General features: G+C 32.0%; 1 protein-coding gene across 13 annotated transcripts in view; it reads left to right on the forward strand.

Moving 5' to 3' along the window:
• The window catches only part of mbl (muscleblind), a 199,943-nt gene extending 187,288 nt beyond the window's left edge, over positions 1–12,655 (forward strand). For 5 of the 13 annotated variants that reach the window (XM_068291609.1, XM_068291610.1, XM_068291611.1 and 2 more), the window contains 3 exons: positions 5,392–5,456; positions 7,705–7,789; positions 8,390–12,655. In XM_068291609.1, coding sequence (XP_068147710.1) covers positions 5,392–5,456; positions 7,705–7,789; positions 8,390–9,504 — 1,265 coding nt within the window. In that variant the 3' untranslated portion in view covers positions 9,505–12,655. Of the gene's footprint in view, positions 1–5,391; positions 5,457–6,355; positions 6,429–6,788; positions 6,878–7,704; positions 7,790–8,014; positions 8,129–8,389 lie in introns of those variants that run through there. The other 8 variants (XM_068291618.1, XM_068291621.1, XM_068291620.1 and 5 more) reach the window with 6 other exon arrangements.
• Positions 12,656–20,604: the final 7,949 nt, after the last annotated feature.

The raw sequence follows: 20,604 nt of genomic DNA on the forward strand, positions 1-20,604 counted from the left end.
CAAAATATTTGAAATTATATATATACGTTTTATTGTAAAAACCGTAAAAAACTTGTTGCTTATTTTTTATCTTATACTTGGAAAGTGCTCAATGACTACAACAAAACTAACAAATATTCTCTCACCCCCTACACACACACACACACACAATTACTCGAAACTATTTCATTTCATTTTATTTTTTTGCTCTGCTAAACGTTGTCTGTGTTTTTTGTGTTTTAGTTTTATACATATATCTGTTTAAATCTGTTTCTTCACATATGTATATTTGATTGTATAAGTTTGTCTACTCATTTTGCCAATTGCTGTTTACCAATTTTTTCTATTAGCCTACCCATCTATCTAACTTTCCAAATATCCCTCTAAACTATTCCCTTTTTAAATTAACTAAATGGAATGAACATTCACAAGTCTCGAAAGAAAACTAAAAGCTACCTTTTGTTTGAAATATATAGTCGTGAAATTACTTTTTCAAGCAAAGGACCCTTTATTGGAATCCTATGGGAACTCATGTTGAAATCGCTAATGAAACTTAATCTTAATCTTTCCTGATGACGACAAACTCTCCAACAATCATTTGGTTAAACTCAGTTTCTAATAATGAAACAGAGATTGTCAAGACTCATGGAGATTATTAGTTATTATCAGATAGACGAGTCGTTGTCGTTGCTATAGACAAGACCTTGGACTGATCATTCCATTTAAAACAATTTTGCTTTTTAGTTCAAGGCTTATTCTAATAATTGAACATTAATTTTTGATGCATATTCTTCTGTAACTTATAACCTAAATTTATCTTTGTGCTGTCCAATTGATTTACTATAATTTTACACACACTCAACACACACACACACCCACATACACAGAACATTCTTCGATATTATATGGCTTGCTCGAGCTCGTAAGAAAACAAAAACAGAAACAACTTCATGGTATTTTTCTCATTTTCTAAATACTTCATTTGTTTTACGTACAAGAAAATATTACTGTCTTAGTTATTGTGTATGGATCAAATCGATATATATCAATATATATATATATATATTTATATTCACTAGAGTTTAAGCGCTTTTGTAATGTTTCAGAGAAAGCATAAGAAAAAATATTGCTTCAAATGATTTTTTTTTTTTCAAATTTAATTTGCCTTTTGTTTTGCTCTCTCTCTCTTCTATCTAACTCTCTCCAGCTCTATTATCTATGATAGTTGATTAACTATATACCACACATACATAGACACACAAACACCCCCAAAAAAAAGCAAACTGAAAACAATTCAAAATATCTTAACTGCATGTTTTCGAAACTCTCAATCTAAACAATTTCAATCTTTAATACACCATTAACTCTTAATATATAATTGGAAGTTTTTACAAATATTTTAATTCCAAAAATACCAAAGAATATTAGATTTTTTACCTATCAAATACTTCTAGATGCTCTTAATTTTAAAATGAAAATACTTTACTGAACAATCTTGGACTAATAAGAAGACTTCTAAGGGCAAATCTCAATTCATTTAAAGATTTATAGCATAGCAAAGTTGTAAGCGTTTTAACCTCTTTTAGTTAGACTTCTAATTAAGAAATTTCTTATCTTCTATCTCTTTCTATCTAAGTTGAATTCTTTGGTATTCCTTTTCCTCTTTATCCGTTTTCATAGATTGAAGCCTTTCTTTGAATACATTGCAAAAGATTTGAGCGCTTTCTTTTGGAATAGATCACAATACAGTAATGTTTTCTCAGTATCTCTCTCTATCTCTCTTTCATTGACACTAGTGTTGACTCTTTCGCTCTCATGTTGTGCTCGTGCTCGAAAAGCGGTCATAGCTCGATGTATTTCTAGTGGGAAGTAAGTCGTCTCGTTCCTGTGCATTTTCTTTAATTTCGATTTTTGTCTATTCTTCATTTTGTCCTTTTGTTTGTTCCCGGAAGCGTAATTGTAATTTTTTCAGCATGTACTCACAGAACAGAAAATTTGGTAGCAAAGTACGAAGTTGCAACTCTGGCTGTCTCTCTCTCTCTCTATCTCTATATGATTTACGCTCGCTGTCTCTCTATCTCTCCTCCTATTTTTCACATACACCTTCCTCAATCATGTGCTAAAATGATTTAAAAAATGAATGAAAGAAACTTCCATTACGATTTGTACGTATGTTTATGGCTTCTCAGGCATGTGGTATGATGGTAAAAATATATAAACAAAAGATAAAGAAACCAAACCAAGCTATATAAGCGCACTTCTAAGGTAAGCTGGTGCACCGCCAATATACAAATGAGCTTTTGTTTAAAACTATATATGTACGTATGGAATATAAATCTTTTAGCTGCTAAGTTTAGAGTTTTTTCAATGTTTTGTTTGTTTATTTTTGTTTTTTATAGATTTTGTTTCGAAAGTCAAGCAAAAAGTAGTTGGAACTCTACTCAGTTGCTTGTCTGTGATTAACATAAGTTTTCATCATTTGTTTCTGTTTTGTTTATTTCGATTTTCTTTATGCAGAGGATGTTAACCAACATACAAGCGAATATACATATCATATGAATAGTAAACATTTTTAATATATATATATATTTGAATTATTATCTTTAAGGAAATGCTTGTAGAGAGCTTTCTAGGTGAAAATGTAAGCAGCTTAAACCATGATAAAAGAGATGACTCTAAATGCCAAAGACATATACATACATACACACACACACATATCTATAGTTACACGCACACACATACCACACATACTCCCACAAAATGAGAAACTGGTAAATGAAAGTATTAGAATTTAACCAATTTCCATATACATTATATATAATATCTGATATATGTATTTGATCCAGAACATTTTACAGGCTTTCTTAATTTTCGTATGTTATGTAGTAAGTATTATTGCCTGATGTGTCCTGCTGCAGCTTTTTTTTTTTTGTGTTTTTTCTTTATTACTTACTAACGGCATTTCAATATTATTTGTTTCAGCCAATTTGTTTTTTGCTGCTGCCCGCCAATTGCTGCTCTGCCCAAATGAATTTGTTTTAAATCATTTTTCAATTAATTTCATAATCTTACTTTATGCTTATTTGTATTGCAATTTACTTTTTACTTTTATGCGCTTTTTTGGCTAACCATTTTATTTGAAATTTCTTTTCTGTTTTTGCAGTTTAACATGGCTTCAATTAGCAAAAACAAAAACCACACCCCAAAAAAGTATGCTACATAAAATATTGTATAATTTGCCACACACGCCTCAAAGCACGAGAACAAAAATTATGCAAACATTTTGCCTAATCTAAACTCTAGTTATAAGTTTCTTTTTTTTTTTTTTTGGTTCTTTTTCCTGCATATGCGAATAACTAAATACCATAACGATGAGAAAGAAGAAGCAGAAAAAGGGTTTATAGAATGGGGCGGAGGAGAGAAAGAACTTTTTGCCGAAAAGCAACAAGTTAATTACGCTGAGGAAAAACTCCCCCGCAATTACAACACACAAAACAAGGTTGTTTTAATGGCAGAATGTATGTAAGTGTGTGTGTGTGCGGGGGCAGGGTAGTGGGGGGTAAGGACAGTTGCTATATGGCTGGGTGGGCATGTCATTAATTTACATTTATTAACTCGTGTTTTTATGTGACGCAAAACTTTGTCTATTTGCATAAAACGAAATCAACATATATAGTAATTATGGGCGAAAAGAAAAAAAAGTAAAGAGGGGAGGAGGAAAAGTGTTAACAAATAGCAAATTGTTAGATTAGTACCTAAAGTTGGCAATGTTGGGAGCTACGCTGCAATTTTTTTTAGAGTTTAGTAGAAAATTTAAACACCAAACACCAATAGAAAGTTTATTAAAATATATAGGGATTAAGAATTAGGCTTTAAATAACTTAACTAATAAGTTAGGCCAAAAATTTTATCTTATCTGTAGCATGTAACGTTGAATCTCACAAGAAGTGTTGAGCAGATGTTCGTGCATAGTGCTGGCCGAGTACGCGATAGGTTCGGCTAGGGTCAGGTTGGCTGGGAGTGGGTTATACGATAGAGATTAGCCAGAACTATAGTTACTCACATTCGATACAGACGTAAAATCTTAAATTCGCGTACTTAAGGACACCAAGGGATAACGGTACGGGTTTATATGCGAAAGAAAGAAGGCCTGAGGAGACCAGAAACAAGAACACGTTAAACTATGTAGTATCAGGAGGCACACATGTTCGTTTATGTCATGATATCCTATAAGCCTATTATATATAAACAATAGTTTAGGCCAACTTAAGGATATCATTAAAATAGTTATACAAATAGGCAGGGCATCCTTTATAAAGAAAAGATGAAAATTGGATCAGTTATTTTCCAGATTTCTAAATATTTAAAAACATTCCGAAGTTCTGACTCTCAAGGAATGACCTCACATTTTCTAGTAAATACTTTCTCCTAATTTCACCAAAGTTCCTTAGCTTTCGAAGCAAATTGCAACAACTTAAGATATAACCAGTGTTGAATAATCACAAAATAAAGGATCTCTATTATAAATAGTGTTTGAGAAGACAATTAAAGTGAAAGTTAATAAGTTCTTTATAAATGTAGAATGGGGAAACTTGAAGTTTATTATCCTTAAAGGATTAATTTAAAAAACAGTTTAAAGTCAAAGTATTCAAGGCCATAACGGTTAACAGTGTTGTAAAAGAACTTACCAAAAGAGTCTTCTTTTTCATCACATATAAAAAAAAAAAAACAATTTTATTTCGCATATTTTCTTTGCAGTTAAACTTTTAATTGAAAAATTTCTACAAATTTACATTTTATATAAAAAATTATATACACATACATACAAATACATATATATTTTCTGCTGCTGCTGCTGCATTTCTTTTTGACTAATTTCTCCAATCTATTTGTTTTTGTTTCATTTATATTCTTTTCAATTACATGCTAACCAACTCACATACCAAAAATGCGTCCAAACAAAACAATAATAATAAATTGTCACACAATTTGCATGCAATAAAAAACAATACAACAACAACAACAACAACAAATTAATGCATATATATATATAAATAAATACAAATACTTTTTCAATTCTCGCACGGATTTGGATTACACAAAACAAAAATTGGCAAAAACAAAAAATAAACCAATGAAAAATCGCTGCATGGGATGACAACAACAAACAAATCAAACAACAATAATTGTTTTTAAAAATTCTCACACACACACACACACTCACACATACACACAATTAAATATCAACACCCACAAAACGAACAAATTTCTATTCTCTTGCATGTTTTTTATGGCTTTATGACTGATTTGAATGGAATCCCTCTCTCTCTCTCTGTCTCTCTCTCAATATATACATCATATATTCTATATAAATAAATACTATATCTATATATATATATTGACCATATCTAGCAACTAATAATAATAAAATACCTTTAAATGCTTCCTGTGTCATATACACCGATCCGAGTGGACAGGTACCAAGAAGCTGCCTTTTGCATGAGCTTTTCACATTGATATTAAATTTCCCTTTACCCTACATCCACCCCCCACCTACCCTCTCTCTCTCTCTCGCTCTCTGTCTCTGTAACAATTACTCTTTAAATATAGTTAAAACATTAGTTTAAGTTAAATCTCTTTAAATCTAATTTGTGTTTTTATACTTTTGAGTTTGTCATTCGGTTTCTATTTGTTTTTTTCACCTAAATTAGAGCAGCAAGTAGATAAAAAAAGAAAGGAAAAAAACAAAATATATATAACAAAAATGGTTTGATTTCTCGACATAGCCAGCAGTTCATTTCGGGTCAGGTCAGTTAAGTTTAGTTTAGTTTAGTTTGGGTCTGGCCGTCAGTTTTAGTTTGGTTAGCGTGAATTGGGTTAATCAAATTAAGCCGCTCCTGCGAAAAGAAAAAGAGGAGGAACAACCGCAACAACGACAACAACAACAACAACAACAACGATAACGACAACGACAATGAAAATGAAAATGGCAAAAAGGACGAAGGCGTGGCCCCAAACGCAATGTCAACGGATGATGTCAGGCCCCCGAGTCCGGCAGGCAGACATGACATGGAGACGACACACCTTACGGTGTCACAGCTGTCCACATGCACACACACACACACACACTCCTACACACACACATACATACATATATAGAGAAAACAAACAAACACCGAGACACTTGGAGATGTGTCAACAATTCACAACAGCCCATTAGAGAGCTACAACAAACTATCGCTCTCCCTCTCTCTCTCTCTCTCTCTCTCTCTCTCCAAGTTCCTCTTTAAAGACTAACCATATTGATATATAAACTTATATATTCTGTCTCTCTCTCTCTCTCTTTTTCTCTGTTTATTTCTGTTATAACCCTCAGCCCAACCGGAACGGGGTGTATTATATACCACTCAGTGTCCTATGCTAATGAATGGCACATTTTACATAATTAGGTAAAGGCGCAGCCATTTCTCTCTAATTCTCTCTCTCTCTGTCTCATTGAAAAGCTTACTCTATCTCTCTGTCTCTATAAAATTGTGTGCTTAGAGCGCTTTAATTAGCTTACGATCAATTTGTTTGTTGCTGCCCTGTGAGCTTTTGTCTTCAGTTAGCAAAGCATTTTTAGCGGCTTTCAATAAATTTTCCTTTTTATTATCCATTCCATCTCATATACTTATATAAAATGACAGATATTTAAATAGAGGTATATATTTCTCTCTTTCTCACACTTTCTCTCTCTCTCTCTCTCTCTCTTTTATTGTCTTTGTTGTTTTGTTTTGTTTCTCGTATGTTTTCTGTTCTTATATTTCTAGTGCCGCCTATTAGGATATGTTGTTGTAATAGAACTTAAGCCAACTAAAGTCGAACAAAAGAAATCAAAATCATTATCCAATTTTCTTGTGTGAGTGCCAACAAAAACAACAATCAATCAATTACTCGTTTAAGTCTTTTTTCCGCTTTTCAAAAGCTTTTTTTAGCTTCTCAATTTGAGGTATTTTTTGCGAATAGAAAATCAAAATACTTGCTGCTTTAAAATGGGTCTTTTATTTCATTTGCCCCTTCCCCGAAACCCTCATTCACCCCCCCCAACTTATACACTTTTCCTCTCATCCAGCCATCAGTCGCTCATATCATTCAGATTTTCTAGGATATATATATATATATAGTAATGACGCATTCGAGAAATTAACTGAAAATTGTTTACGTTTATGAAATTCATTTGCTCTGCCATTTAATTTCTTTGCCCTTTGTTTCATTTAGATTATTTAAGCCGAAAAACAAATCAAATTTAGAGTATATTTAATGAATTAGTATTAAAATATATATACCGACCACTGTTAACTAGGTGTAATATTAACAAGAACTAACTTAATGGTATTAACCAAAAGAAACAACAATTGAAATTTAACCCAACCAAAGCAAAGATGAAATCCATTCCCTCCTCCATTATTAACAATTCTTCTATTATAGTGTGTTTGACTGATATATATATATACAAAATATATGCCATAAGATCTATAAGTATAACTAATTTGTGCTCTTTTTCTTTTCTTTTTTCTGCTCTTCTCTTTTTTTCAACAAAATGAAACAACAAAAACCGAAAATCAATATGAACAAAACTTATCATTTTCTCTTCTTGTATTTGGTTTTATTATATCTTCTTTTTTTCGTGATTTTGGTTTAAATGTTTTTTTGCATCCTAAAACCATAAAACTCGTGTTCCTATAGTTACTGGACACCCTCCCGGTGTGCCAAGATTTCAATAGATCTATGTGCAGTCGGTTAAATTGTAGATTCGTTCATTTAACTGAAGGTAAGTGCATGTTGCCTAAGTTTAAAAATAAGTTTAAATATTTAGTTGTTTTTGTTTTAATGCTTAAACATTCCCTGCTAGAGAGATATATTATTTGTTTTGATTTTAGTTGTAGTCTAAGTAGTTAACAAAATTGGCTCCCCATATACAATGTAATAACAAGAACAAATTTTTAGTTTTTGTCATTCTTTTTGATCATAAAGACTTTTTTTTTTTTTGTTTCAGTTTCAATTTGTTTTTACTTTTAATGGCTTAATCAAAAATAATAAAATTCTTCCTATCAAGACACTGAGACACTGAAAAATACACAAAAAAAAAAAAAAAAAGAAAACCAAAAAATATTAAGAGAAAGGAAATCCAATTGGAAGAAAACTTGAGGGAAATTTTGCAGCAAATACAAATTACATACATGAAAAAAGAAGCTTTCACTGTTTTTTCTAATCAATGCAATCAATTTAAATATATATTTATATAGTCTAACTATATGTTGAATCTATGGATTTTTGTACTAATTTGTGTTTTTAACTTTTCTCATCCTTTTTCTTCCTTCACTTTGCTCTCTCTCTCTTGTGTTGGCGTTTGTTTTTGTTTACCTTTTAGATGACAAGGTGGAGGTAATTGATCAACGTGTTGCTGTCTGTCGCGATCATGCCAACAGTCAATGTCGTCGCAAGCAATGTAAATACTATCATATACCGATTGTCTTGCCACCGGCCAATATAATGGCAGCCATGATAACCAATCCGAATGAGCAGCCAATACCAGGTGGTGGAGGAGGTGGTTCAGGAGCAGCAGCAGCGGCGGCGGCGGCAGCAACAGCAGCGGCAATTGCTGCTGCTAACAACAACAACAATTTGATTATTATTGAGCCACCACAGCAACAGCAGCAGCAGCAACAACAACAGTTCACTTACCATGCCGCCGCCACCAATAATAACAACAGCAGCAACACTAACAACAATTACATAAATAAACAGCAACAGCAGCAGCAGCAACTTAATAGCAGCAGCAACATTTATCAGCAGCAGGCAATGCAACAGCAGCAACCACAACACATCACTTATCACTGCAGCTCGCCGTATTCGCCATCGTCGGCCTCATCCTCTTCATCCTGTTCGATAGCCACTTCACCCACATTGTCATCGGCAACCACTTTGTCAACGACATCGACAGCAACAATGCCCACACCACAGCAACAGTATGTTGGCGGCGTTGGTGGTGCTGCTGCTGCGACAACCACAGCAACATTTATAAAGGCACCAACCTATTATGCCACCGATGGCACTCCGACTTTGGTATTGAGTAGCGACTACAACTCCAACTGCATACCCATACAGGCAACACCATTCATATCCCTACAAGGTCCACCCCCTCCGCCACCAACACACCATCACCACCATCATCAAGCTCATCCACATCATCATGCTCTGCACCACCAGCAACATTTGTTGAAATACACGACCACCAACACCACCACGAACAACAACAACAGCAGCAACAATACCAACATCTCCTACCTGGGACACCATCCCCATCAGCATCCACATCATCTCCATCATCATCAGCAACAAGTTCACTATCAGCAATTGGGCCCAGTGGCAGTGGCAGCCACCACAGTGGCACAATTGCAGGCAACCACAATGACTGTGACGCCGGCAGCAGCAGCGAATGCCACAACCGTAGCAGCAGTTGCAGCTCCTTCCACTTGCATCTAAAAAGGAGATCAAGATCAGCAGGAAGGATCAAAGCAAAACAAGGAGAATATATAAAATAAACAAATCATAATCCTCTTTTCAATTCGAGTTACTTTCTCCCTCAAATAAGTTTTCAAAAAAATACTCTCACACACACACACACTCACACAAATACACTAAACTAATCCAAACAAAAAGTAAAGGTAAATTCTTCACCCAAGCATTATAATACCTATACATATATATATATATATGTATATATGGAAAAAAAGTTGTCTGGTTTGAAATCAAAATATGAAAAGAAAAATTGGTCAAAACTAAAAAAAAAAATTGCTAAAAAATTGCAAAATTTAAACTATTTACAAAAAGCAAAATACACAGTAAATATGTTTAATTCTAAAACAAAAAAAAACAACAACAACAACAACAACAAACAACTTTTTCGTACGTATATAGCAAGACTTTAACCCTATGTGTAAGTGTGTTGGTGTAAGAAACATAAAACAAAAAACAAAAATAAAACTCAACACCCAAAAAAAAAAAAAACCAAACAAAAGATGTTTAGTGTTGTTAAATGACAAAAAAAAAAAAAAAAAGAAAGAAAAAAAATTAGAATTAGAAAATAAAATGAAAAATTGAACGCAGTTTGAATTAAAATTAGTTAAAAACTATTTTAAAACTCTAGTGTTCCATATTTCAATGAAAATAAATAGAATAAAAACAAAAAACCTTAAAAAAAGAGAATGTTAATATTAAATTAGATAAGTTTAAGCTACACACTCTGACACACACACAGACACACATACAATATACAGTTTACCATATGGAAAAATAGACAAAATTAATCAAAAAAACAAAACAAACAAAAATTAAAAACTTAATAGGCCATAGTTAAAAAAAAAAACAGAGAAATACAAGTTAAAATTAAATATAATAAACAAAAAGTACAGTCACGTCCTATTTTTGCAACAACGATTTACTACAACAACAACAACAGCAACAAGAACAACAACAACAGCAACATAAAGAACAAAATATATAAATTATAATAATAATAATAATAAAAATAGTAAAAAGTAATTATGAGGTTGGGGTTCAAAAGTGAAATGTCAAAAAAAAAAACAACACATAAAAAAGATTTTTTTAAAATTTAAAACAAAAATATTAAAAAAACCAAATAAAACCAAATAAAAAACCATATTCCTTTTTTTACATTTTTTGATAAAAAGTGAAAGTAAGCGAAACCAAAAAAAAACAAAAACAAATACAAAATTAACTCGCACACTCAAAAAAAAAAACACACACTGAGAGAAAAGAGTACAGAAAGAACCTTAAAGAAATGTGCATATTTTTTTATATACAAATTATAAACTGGAAAATAGAAATAATTATTAAATACAAAAGAAACGAAATAAGCATCAAAAACAACAGCAACAACAACAACAACAACTACATACACTGAAAGAAATCTAAGCGAAAAACCAAACAGAAATAATCAAATTTAAAACTGTAAGCAATTTTTTGCAAAAACCAAACACAGAATAAAAGTTTTTTAAAAGTGTATTGTTAATTTAGCTGAAATCTCTAGTTAAATGATATAACATCTCATCACAAAACACACACACACACTCACACACACACACACAAAGAAAAATGTTTGAAATCTTCCTATGCAAAAATAATGAAAACAAAAACTACATAAATAACTCAAGTAAATATTTCAAAAATATACAAATACACATACAACAAATACATACATATATACATACATATGTGCATATATAGGGTGCCCCATTGGGATGAAAGTTGCAAAGATTTACATTCAATCCAATCCAATCTTGAAGAGAAATTTTCATCTTTTCCAATACACTTTTAAAAAAACTTAGTTTTCTCTATGTAATTTTGAAAGATTCTTAAAGAGAGATGTTTCTTGAATCAAAATGAAGCACCCTTTATATATACATTATAAATTTATAATTCATACAATTACTTAACTCAAAAATTTGATTTCACTTTTCATTTTGATCCTTTGTTTTTTACAAACTGAATAAAACTTATACATACATACAAACATGTGTCTATGTATGTGTAACACATTAAAAAAAAACAAAACCAAAAACAAGAAAACAAAAAATTATATACACTAAAGGCAACTAAAAAATGAAATGTGATCTTTTAAAGAAACAAAAACGAAGAAAAAACAAAACAAATAATAAGGAAAATCAATAAAAGTGACAGAAGAGGGAGAAGAAGAAGAAGTGACATCAATTTATGGCATATTATGGGATAAAGGTAAAAACACAAAAAAAAACAAATTAAAATATATACATACACAACAACAACAAGAACCCCCAAAAAACAAAGGTAGCAATCAATATTTGAATGAAAGTAATTTTTAAAAAATTTATTCACTCCAAAAACGCGAATGAATAACATAAAGAAAACAAAAAATACTCAAAACCTAGGCACTAAGAAAAGTTCGTATAGAGAAAAAATAATAATAATGAAAATTAAAATAAAAATTAAAAACCACAACATAAGAACAGAGGAACGAATCAACTTCGGTAGTGCCGTAGTTTGTATATCCTTGCCAAAACGATCGATCTGAACTTGGTCCTGTGTGAGTTATTGGCCATGGTAAACGATTTTGGCTGCTACCATTTGGCAAGGATATAAGTTGAGAATATATTTCAAACTGTTGCTTTCCATCTGTATCTGAGAAATATATGTTTAAGGGCTGATTATAATTCACGGAAATTTGTTGTTTTTTCGTTTAACCTCCTCTTAACCACCCTCTTACCCCACTCTGGAACTAAAACTAAAAGCAAAGGATTCAAACCATCTCCTTATGAACTTTATGAACTAAGACGTCATCCTTTTCTCTAGTCCACACTCATTCTATCACTCTCTCTCTCTCTCTCTCTCTCTCTCTCTCTTGCTATTACTTATACCCAAAATACACATAGATGATATTACTAAATCAATCTATCCTTCTATCCAAAACCAAAAACAAAACTCTAAAATAAAACACACATACAACAACAACAACAAAACAAAACCAAAAACCAAAAACCAAAAGAAAAAAAAATAAAAATAATGCCTAATAAGTTTCCGTCCATTATAAACAGACCTTAAATCTATCTAAAGAAGGAACGACGACACACACAAGAACGACGAGTTGCGATTAAATAATTACTCTACATATTAAATAGATACTAAACGACATCAACAACAACTACAACTACAACTACAAACACTAAACATTTTAACAGTTACTAAACAAAATAAAGAAATAAAAACAATAAGCTGCTAACAAGACAAAAAAAAAAACCCAAAAAAAAAAACAAAATTGAAAAAAAAAAAAAACAAAAATTGTTCAGCAAACCAAAAAAAAAAAAAAAACAAACTTAAAATTTTGTGTAAAAAAAAACAACAACTAAATGTTCTACTAATGAAAATGGTAAAATAGATTTATATATATATACATAGATATATATATATATATAGAAACATTGTAAAATATAAGGGGAAAAGGAGAAAAACTTTCAATTTCTGTTTCATAATTTCTAAGAAGGAACCAGAAAAGGAAAGAAAAAACTAATAACGAAACTTTTATTTGCCTTAAAACAATAATAACAACAACAAAATGATTAAAATATTTTAATTTTTTTTAGATTTATGTTCATGAAAAACCAAAAAAAAAGAAAGGAAAATGGTTTAAACATAGAATTTTATGTGTAGTAAACGGTCTTTCACCCCCTTCCCCCATAAAAATTTTTCAGTCATAAGTCATAGTTACTATTGTTAATTTTAATTTCTATGTTTACACACATATATATATATATATATACATAAATATATATATATCTCATATATATATATATATACTAGATTATTATGATTATTAATTGTGAATATGATGTGATGTGTTTATTGAAAAAAAAAAACTAAACAAAACAAAACAACTTAAAACAAGAAACGAAAAAACAAATGTTGCAACAAGAAAACCCAAAAGTATAAGAAAATAAGAAAGGAAAACTTATTGTAATCAAATTTGGGAAAAATGTCATGAAAATTTGCAGATGAAACAAAAATGAAAGATTGAAAAATTTTTAATTGAAATCAGCGAAAAGTAAATGTAATATTGGATTATATATATATATATATATATACATCTATAAATATTTCCAATATAATTGAATTAACTTAATTGATATTTTTATTAGTTTTTAATTTATTTTATTTTGCGTTTTCTGGTGATATCAGCGAATTTGTTCACTCATTTAATTTCTTTTCTTAATCTTAAGTTTAATTATTATATGTAGATCTGATTTGTTTATTATTATGAGTCTTGTTTTTTAATTTTTTACGTTTTTTGTTGTGATATTCATTAAAAAGAAGATAAAAAAAATCAAAAAAAAAAAAAAAAGAAATGGAAAAATGTGTTGTTTGTTGTTTGTTTTAATTCTATAATTTCGTGTATTGAACAATATATGAATAATGCAAAATAAACTCTAGTATATACAATTAAACTATACATTATATATATACACACATATATATATATATACAAAAAAATAATGATGAATTGAAATAATAGTTTTTAAGTGGCAAGAATGCAATGAAACAGAGGCAAGATCTTCTGTAGTAGGAAAGCAAATGAGGGAAGAGGATAGAAGTAGACAGAAAGAAGACAATGAAGATGAACCAGAGGAGAGGGCATAGACCCCGTCTAGTAAGGGTATATAAATCTCGTAATGCAAACTCGATTTGGCAACGATTCTAATAATGATAATTGATTGTTCGATCAACGGATTGATCGATTGATCATAATTATACTCCTAAAAGAAAATAAAAAAAAACAAAAAAAAAAAAAAATTACAAAAAAAATAACGAAACCTTTTTTAAAAATATTTAATAAACAAATCATTATTAAAAACAAAAAACAGAAAACAAAAACTATTATTATTATTATTATATATTTATTATTATAAAACAAATTTAGTTATTATATATACATACATGTAAAGATCGAATAAATTTGATGATAATGCAAAACAAAACAAACAAAAACAAAGAAGCAAATCGAACAAGTTGTTGTTGTTGTTGCCTGCAGATGGACTGTATTGAACAACAACAACAGCAACAACTGAGAGAATGAATTATATTGGTAATTGGAAAACAAAACAAAACAAATACAACATTTAAAGTTATTTAGAGATAAAGAAAACATGAAAAAAAAACAACAAGAACAACATCAATGAACAACATCAACAACAATGAAATACAATAAAAACACAAGAAATAAATTACAAAAAAAAAAAAAAAAACTGACTTTGTCTTTTTATTTCAAATTGTATAAACAACTTTGGTAAGAATATTTTAAATGGCAAGATGAAAAGTTTGATCAATTTTTGAGAAATCATATAGACCATCTAGATTGGTACTATCTACAAGATAGTATCTAGTAGTAGTTAAACACTTTGAAATTTGAGAAAGAGATAAATCAAGAATTTGAGAACAAGTCTTTATTTGGTATATAACATTTGACTTTTGATTTATAGTTCACGTTTTTCCCATTTGTAGAATCATAAGTTCATATATTTTGGGAAGTTCTTTAGTGATCTTAGTGAACTCTATAAAACTATACGTCAAAAAGGTTCTTCACACATCAAATTGAAGATTTTACTGATTAAGAGTAGTGCTAGGATTCATCGAGTGAGAGCTACATGAAACGACAGCCTTATTAAATAGGAAAGTCCCTCTATAGACCTTAGGAGAATTCATTATACGATACAGCAAAAAGAGATATCAAAATAAAGTAAAAAATGGAGTAAGGCAATAGCAAACTGACAATTATACACATGTATATGTCGGACAGTGTTGATTAACTAATATGATTGACTAATAAGTCAAAGCCCTACTAGTTAGTTCCAATTGATTAACAGGTGTGTCAATTGTAGTCCTGGCATTAACCTTTGCAGCGGCTATAGAATGACACATGGAAGAATGATTAGAAACAAATATTGAGATCTGTCTTCAGGTCAGGTCCTATATAAAGAGGGGCCTCAGGCTAGAGGCCCAGTTCCATCCTGGGGACTCACCATACAGTTCTGCAAAGTGAATGAATTTAAAGGGCTAAAACAATACAAGTAAAAGTGAGATGTACAAAATAGACACAATTAAAATATTCATTCTAAAACCGTGTACCATTTTTTACTGTATAGTTTTGAATGAGTTGTGTGTGAATGTACTACAAAGAGGTACAACATGAGTGAACTACATAGTATCGAAAAAGAGGCCCCGATATATATTATATTCTATTTCCATATTTGGCACCTAATACCTCTAAAAAGAAGTAAAAAACAACATGAGCCATATCACCATTTGGGCCAGAAATATTCCGAGCCTTCAACTTGCGAAACAACAATAAACAAAATTATGAAGAAACATTGACATTGAAGAAAAACGAAAACATCTTCGGAATTTTTAAGTATAATTAACAAATGAATGCTGATATTTTCTATAAATTGATTAGTCAATAACATTCATAGTTAATAAAAGCCACTTTGTCTTTTTATTCCTGATAAAAATGTTAAACTTAAAGTTGGTATCTTCTATGGCTACATTTTTCATTCATTAGAAAAAGTTTGAAACTAAATTTTGTCTGTGCACCTTTTGCCACGGCGAATTTGTGTTGTTCTAGGGGGTGATGAATATTTTAGATACTAATATTTTTCCTTAATCTATCAATTTCCCACTAAGCCAATATAAATAAAAGCAATTTTCATATTACCCACTAAGGAAGTAGTCGCAAAGCAAAGTATAAAAGAAATGGAGGGGCAAAAGACCAACAACAACAACAAAAGTGAAAATGGAAATGGAAAACCCAAAACGCCCGCATAAACCGCAAGTGAATTTACGTTTATAAAAAGCATACACCACATGCATTATTTCTGCTTAACCGCAGAGATGGAAAAACACACACAAAAAAAGCATAGAAAACCACAGTGGAGGGGGAGGAGGGTGGAGGACATCAACTCAAACCAAACTAAGGACGACCCAAAAGGAAGGCAACTCGGGTCAAGTTTGCTTCACTTCATCCTTTATATACATATTCCTTTTCTTTTTCCACTTTTTTTTCCGAGTTTTGGGTGAAGGTATGCTAAGCGTACGCATGCACACGTAAATTCCCCAGGTGGCAGTGTTGGAAAATGTTTGGGAAAAAAACTAACAGGAACTTGGCAGTTCCCACTCTTTGTCTCGTTGTCTCTCTCTCTCTCTCCATTTAGTCCTCGGTCTCTTTTTTTTTTGCTGTGGCACATGGCAGTGAAAAATGTGCAAGTGAAAAAGAAACTTTGCAGTTTCTCTGCTCTTTTTTCCAGTTCTTAAAAGAAGTTGCAGGCATTCACACACACATACAGAGGCAAATACCTTTACACACACACACAGAGACAATGGCACGTAAGTTGTCTATTTCACACACCAACGCGCTGCAAAAAGCGACAGCGACCTGTCCCTTTGGGGCGACTCAAGCGAAAGCACTGGGAGGTTAAGAGAATGAAAATTGGAGGTTGGAGGCACCCAGCCCCCACCCCCCGTAGCCTTCTATGTGACAATGGCTTTGGCTTCATGGCAATATGGCGCGCACAACTCGTAACTGTTGCAATTAGTTTGCAACGTCGACAACGGCGGTCACAAAATATTACCCCAGCCAACCCAGGATGTCACTTAGATCAGCGCCAAACTGTAATTAATGTGAGCAGATTATTTGGAAAGCACAAAATATATTGGAAAGGACCGCCACCAGTCCATTGGGACTTGTGTGTATGTGAAATATGATAAAGATTATGCGAAGTCTATGACAAAATATATATACACAGTCCTGGTGTGACTCAAGGTGAGCATTATGAAATATGTATAGTGCCATTATGGGTCCTCTGATAACCTATAAGGATATATCAACAGGACAAACTGAATGATAGTGACACTCTAACACTCTTTGATAAGATATTGTTGACTAAAAGAAGATTCTTCTAGGATTTGACGTATGTCTATCAACCAAGTCGCTTACGATTCCGTGTATCTTAAATGAATTCTTCATTATCAATATGATCTTAGAAGAAATTACAACTCAGCAATAAAAGGAGAAGGGAAGTCATTAATAGGAGTCCTACCTAGGATATCATTTCCTCCCGACAAAGAAGTCATTTATGATCAGCAAACGACTTTATTTGACTATTACAATTACAAGAAAAGGGCTTGAAAAAGATTTGACTCGAAAGTTTATGAAATACTCGATGGATTACGATTATTTAACCATAAAGAGAGGATCTTTTATTAAAAGAGTTAGCTAAAATACTCTCATCCAAAATTATCAATGAACAGCACAAAAAGGAAACGATTTTTAAAAAGAATCTTATAAAAATGTTGTTTCAGCATATTAAGAAATTTACTTGCTGGCTCTTTACATATACAAATTAAAATAAATTGAGTTATATGTATTGTCTCTACAGATAAAAGAAGATGTGAGTCCCATAGCTCATCTTAAGGGTTTCCAATCTCTGCCAAAGAATCGCAACCAGACTCCTTCAACTATCTTGTAAACAAAGATACTACTACTGGGTTTTTCGACAGATGCTTAAGTTGTTTCCCAATCTTTTTTCATACAATAGTTTGCTGTTTTTCGTTTTGTTGCATGATAAAGTGATTAATCGGAGTAAATGGGAAAAGAGAAAGGTCTACCTTTACTTTATATCATGTGATCCTGGTTTGTGCAATACGTGTATAGAAAAAGCAATTAAAATTATATGATCTATGACTCCCGAATTATCTTATCTCACCTTATTCGTCTTAATTTATCTTTTACATATGAAAAGCGAAAGCAGAATGAATCCTTATTCTAAGTATAAGTAGTTATCCTGTTTCCATTAGCGAAATAAAAGTTAAGCTTACTATCCTATTGCTTAAACGACACGGGGTTTAAGCCGACTTGGGGTCAATATATTACTAATTTGTAATATTTTTAACCAACCCCCTACTTTCGATTAAAGTTAACTTTGTTATTATTATATGCTATATATATAAACTCTATATCTTAATGTTATTACATCATATATTTTTTTTGAATACAAACTCAGGTCACGCCTTTCCTTTTCAGGGGAGTTGCCACAATTTTTCATTCCGGTAAGACAAAGTCACATACATTATATGAGAACGTTTTAATTGCCCACACTATAAACCTAGACAACATCAATTAAGGCAAGTGAGGTTATGGTCATGGCGTAAAAATTAACACAGAAATTGCTTTATTATCAGCCGGAACGCCCCATACAAGTGACCCATTCCCAACAGCCATCGACGCTGCTGCCAGTCTGGGCATCTCTTCTGCTGGATGCTGTTGTCACGCACCAATTGACAATGTATGTGTATGTACACCTTCCAGCACTCCGCTCCGGATTCGTGCATCAACCCGGAGGCGGAGTTACGACGGGCACTTTCACATGATGTTGTTAATGATAATGCTGCTGCTGATGCTGCTGTTGCTGTTGCTGTGCTCCGTCTCCTTGTCCATCTCCTTCTCAACAGGCAGTGGGTTAAATGCTAAAGGAAGGGTAGGCAGAAAGGGTCTTGCTAGGATGGGGAATGGGGTTGGAATGGCGCGGCGTGGCTTGGCGTGGCTTGGCGTGGCGTTAGCCTGACGTTGATGAGACATGTGGTGCGGTTGTCGGTCGTCGTAAAAATCATTTCACGTTATACATTACACGTAACGTAGCGTTTATGTTTACGTCTCCTCGTTGTCCCTGACGTTGTGTCTTTGTTGTTGTTGTTGCCGTCGTTGTCCTTGCACATGAAAATTTAATTGTCGCTTAAAGTGAGTTTAAAAACTCAAGCGATAGCCAGAGAGCGAGAGAGAGAGACACAGAGCATTTGCCAGGGAGTTGGAGCTCATTAAATTAATTTAATCACGTTAATTAAAAATTGCCATAGCACACATATACACACACAGAAAGAATAACCTAGAGAGAGAGAGAGGGACTAAGAGTGAGAGTCCTGGAAAACCATTTGTTTTTAGTAAAATTTAATAGTGTCAAACAAAATATTTACACAACACGTCGAACACCCACCCACACACACACAGAAACCACCTGGAAGGCATTAACCATATGACCTGGCTATAGAAAAGGGTCGCCCATTCTCGTTGGATTTAGTTGTTGTTGTTGTTGACGAACAATTTACGTGTCAATAAATGTCCTTAGGGGGGAATTAACAATCATTATAAAATGTATATATAGTTAGTTAGTTGGAGGTGTTACCTTAGATTCTGTTTGCTTTTCGTTAACAGATACTGCCCAAAGGCGCAGAAATGTATGCTACAATTATTTGAAATATCAAGAATATAAGACCGATTGGCTTTAGGACATTTTATTATTATATTATCCATACATATTTTTACTATTCTGAGTATTTTTAAGTGTATTTTTCTTCACAATGTGTGGAATTATGAACAATAATAGGAGAGGAAGAGAAGCAGCTCATAAACTGAAGAGAAGTCAACCAGAGAAGAAACACTCTTGGGAACATAGAGAGAGAATTCACTTGACACTAATCGAAAATATGGAAAATATAATTAACAAAATAAACTCTAACGACATAAAGTAAACAACTTACTAATCTGATTATATTTATACTGGATTTTAATACCTTAAAACTAACTTTAAACTTAGAGGTTCAGATTCGACAAAATCATTCAGAATGGGAAACGAAAATTTTCCTGCTTTTAATTGTGTATAAAAAAGAAACAGCGGAAAGTGAGGAAAGAAGTCAGGTAAGAAAATAAATATATATGAAATTGCCAACTTGGACTTGAAGGGGTTTTTTTATTTGAAATCAAAAAATTACAATTATTCGAATATTCTTTAGAGAACTGTAATATGTGTGAGTCAGCTTCATGGCGAATCTATTGAATGGAAACATCGAAATGAATAAAACAGAAACAATTGCAGACGTCATAAATGAATGAAGACTGTGAAGGGAGAGTCAAAAGGGCTAAGGCATGTTGCTCTCTCAAATAATTCATGATATTTTATTGACTCCACCCTTTACGCCTATCCGGTCGTA

The sequence above is a fragment of the Drosophila tropicalis genome, unplaced genomic scaffold, assembly GCF_018151085.1.
Source record: "Drosophila tropicalis isolate 14030-0801.00 unplaced genomic scaffold, ASM1815108v1 contig_593, whole genome shotgun sequence".
In the NCBI taxonomy this organism is placed as follows: Eukaryota; Metazoa; Arthropoda; class Insecta; order Diptera; family Drosophilidae; genus Drosophila; species Drosophila tropicalis.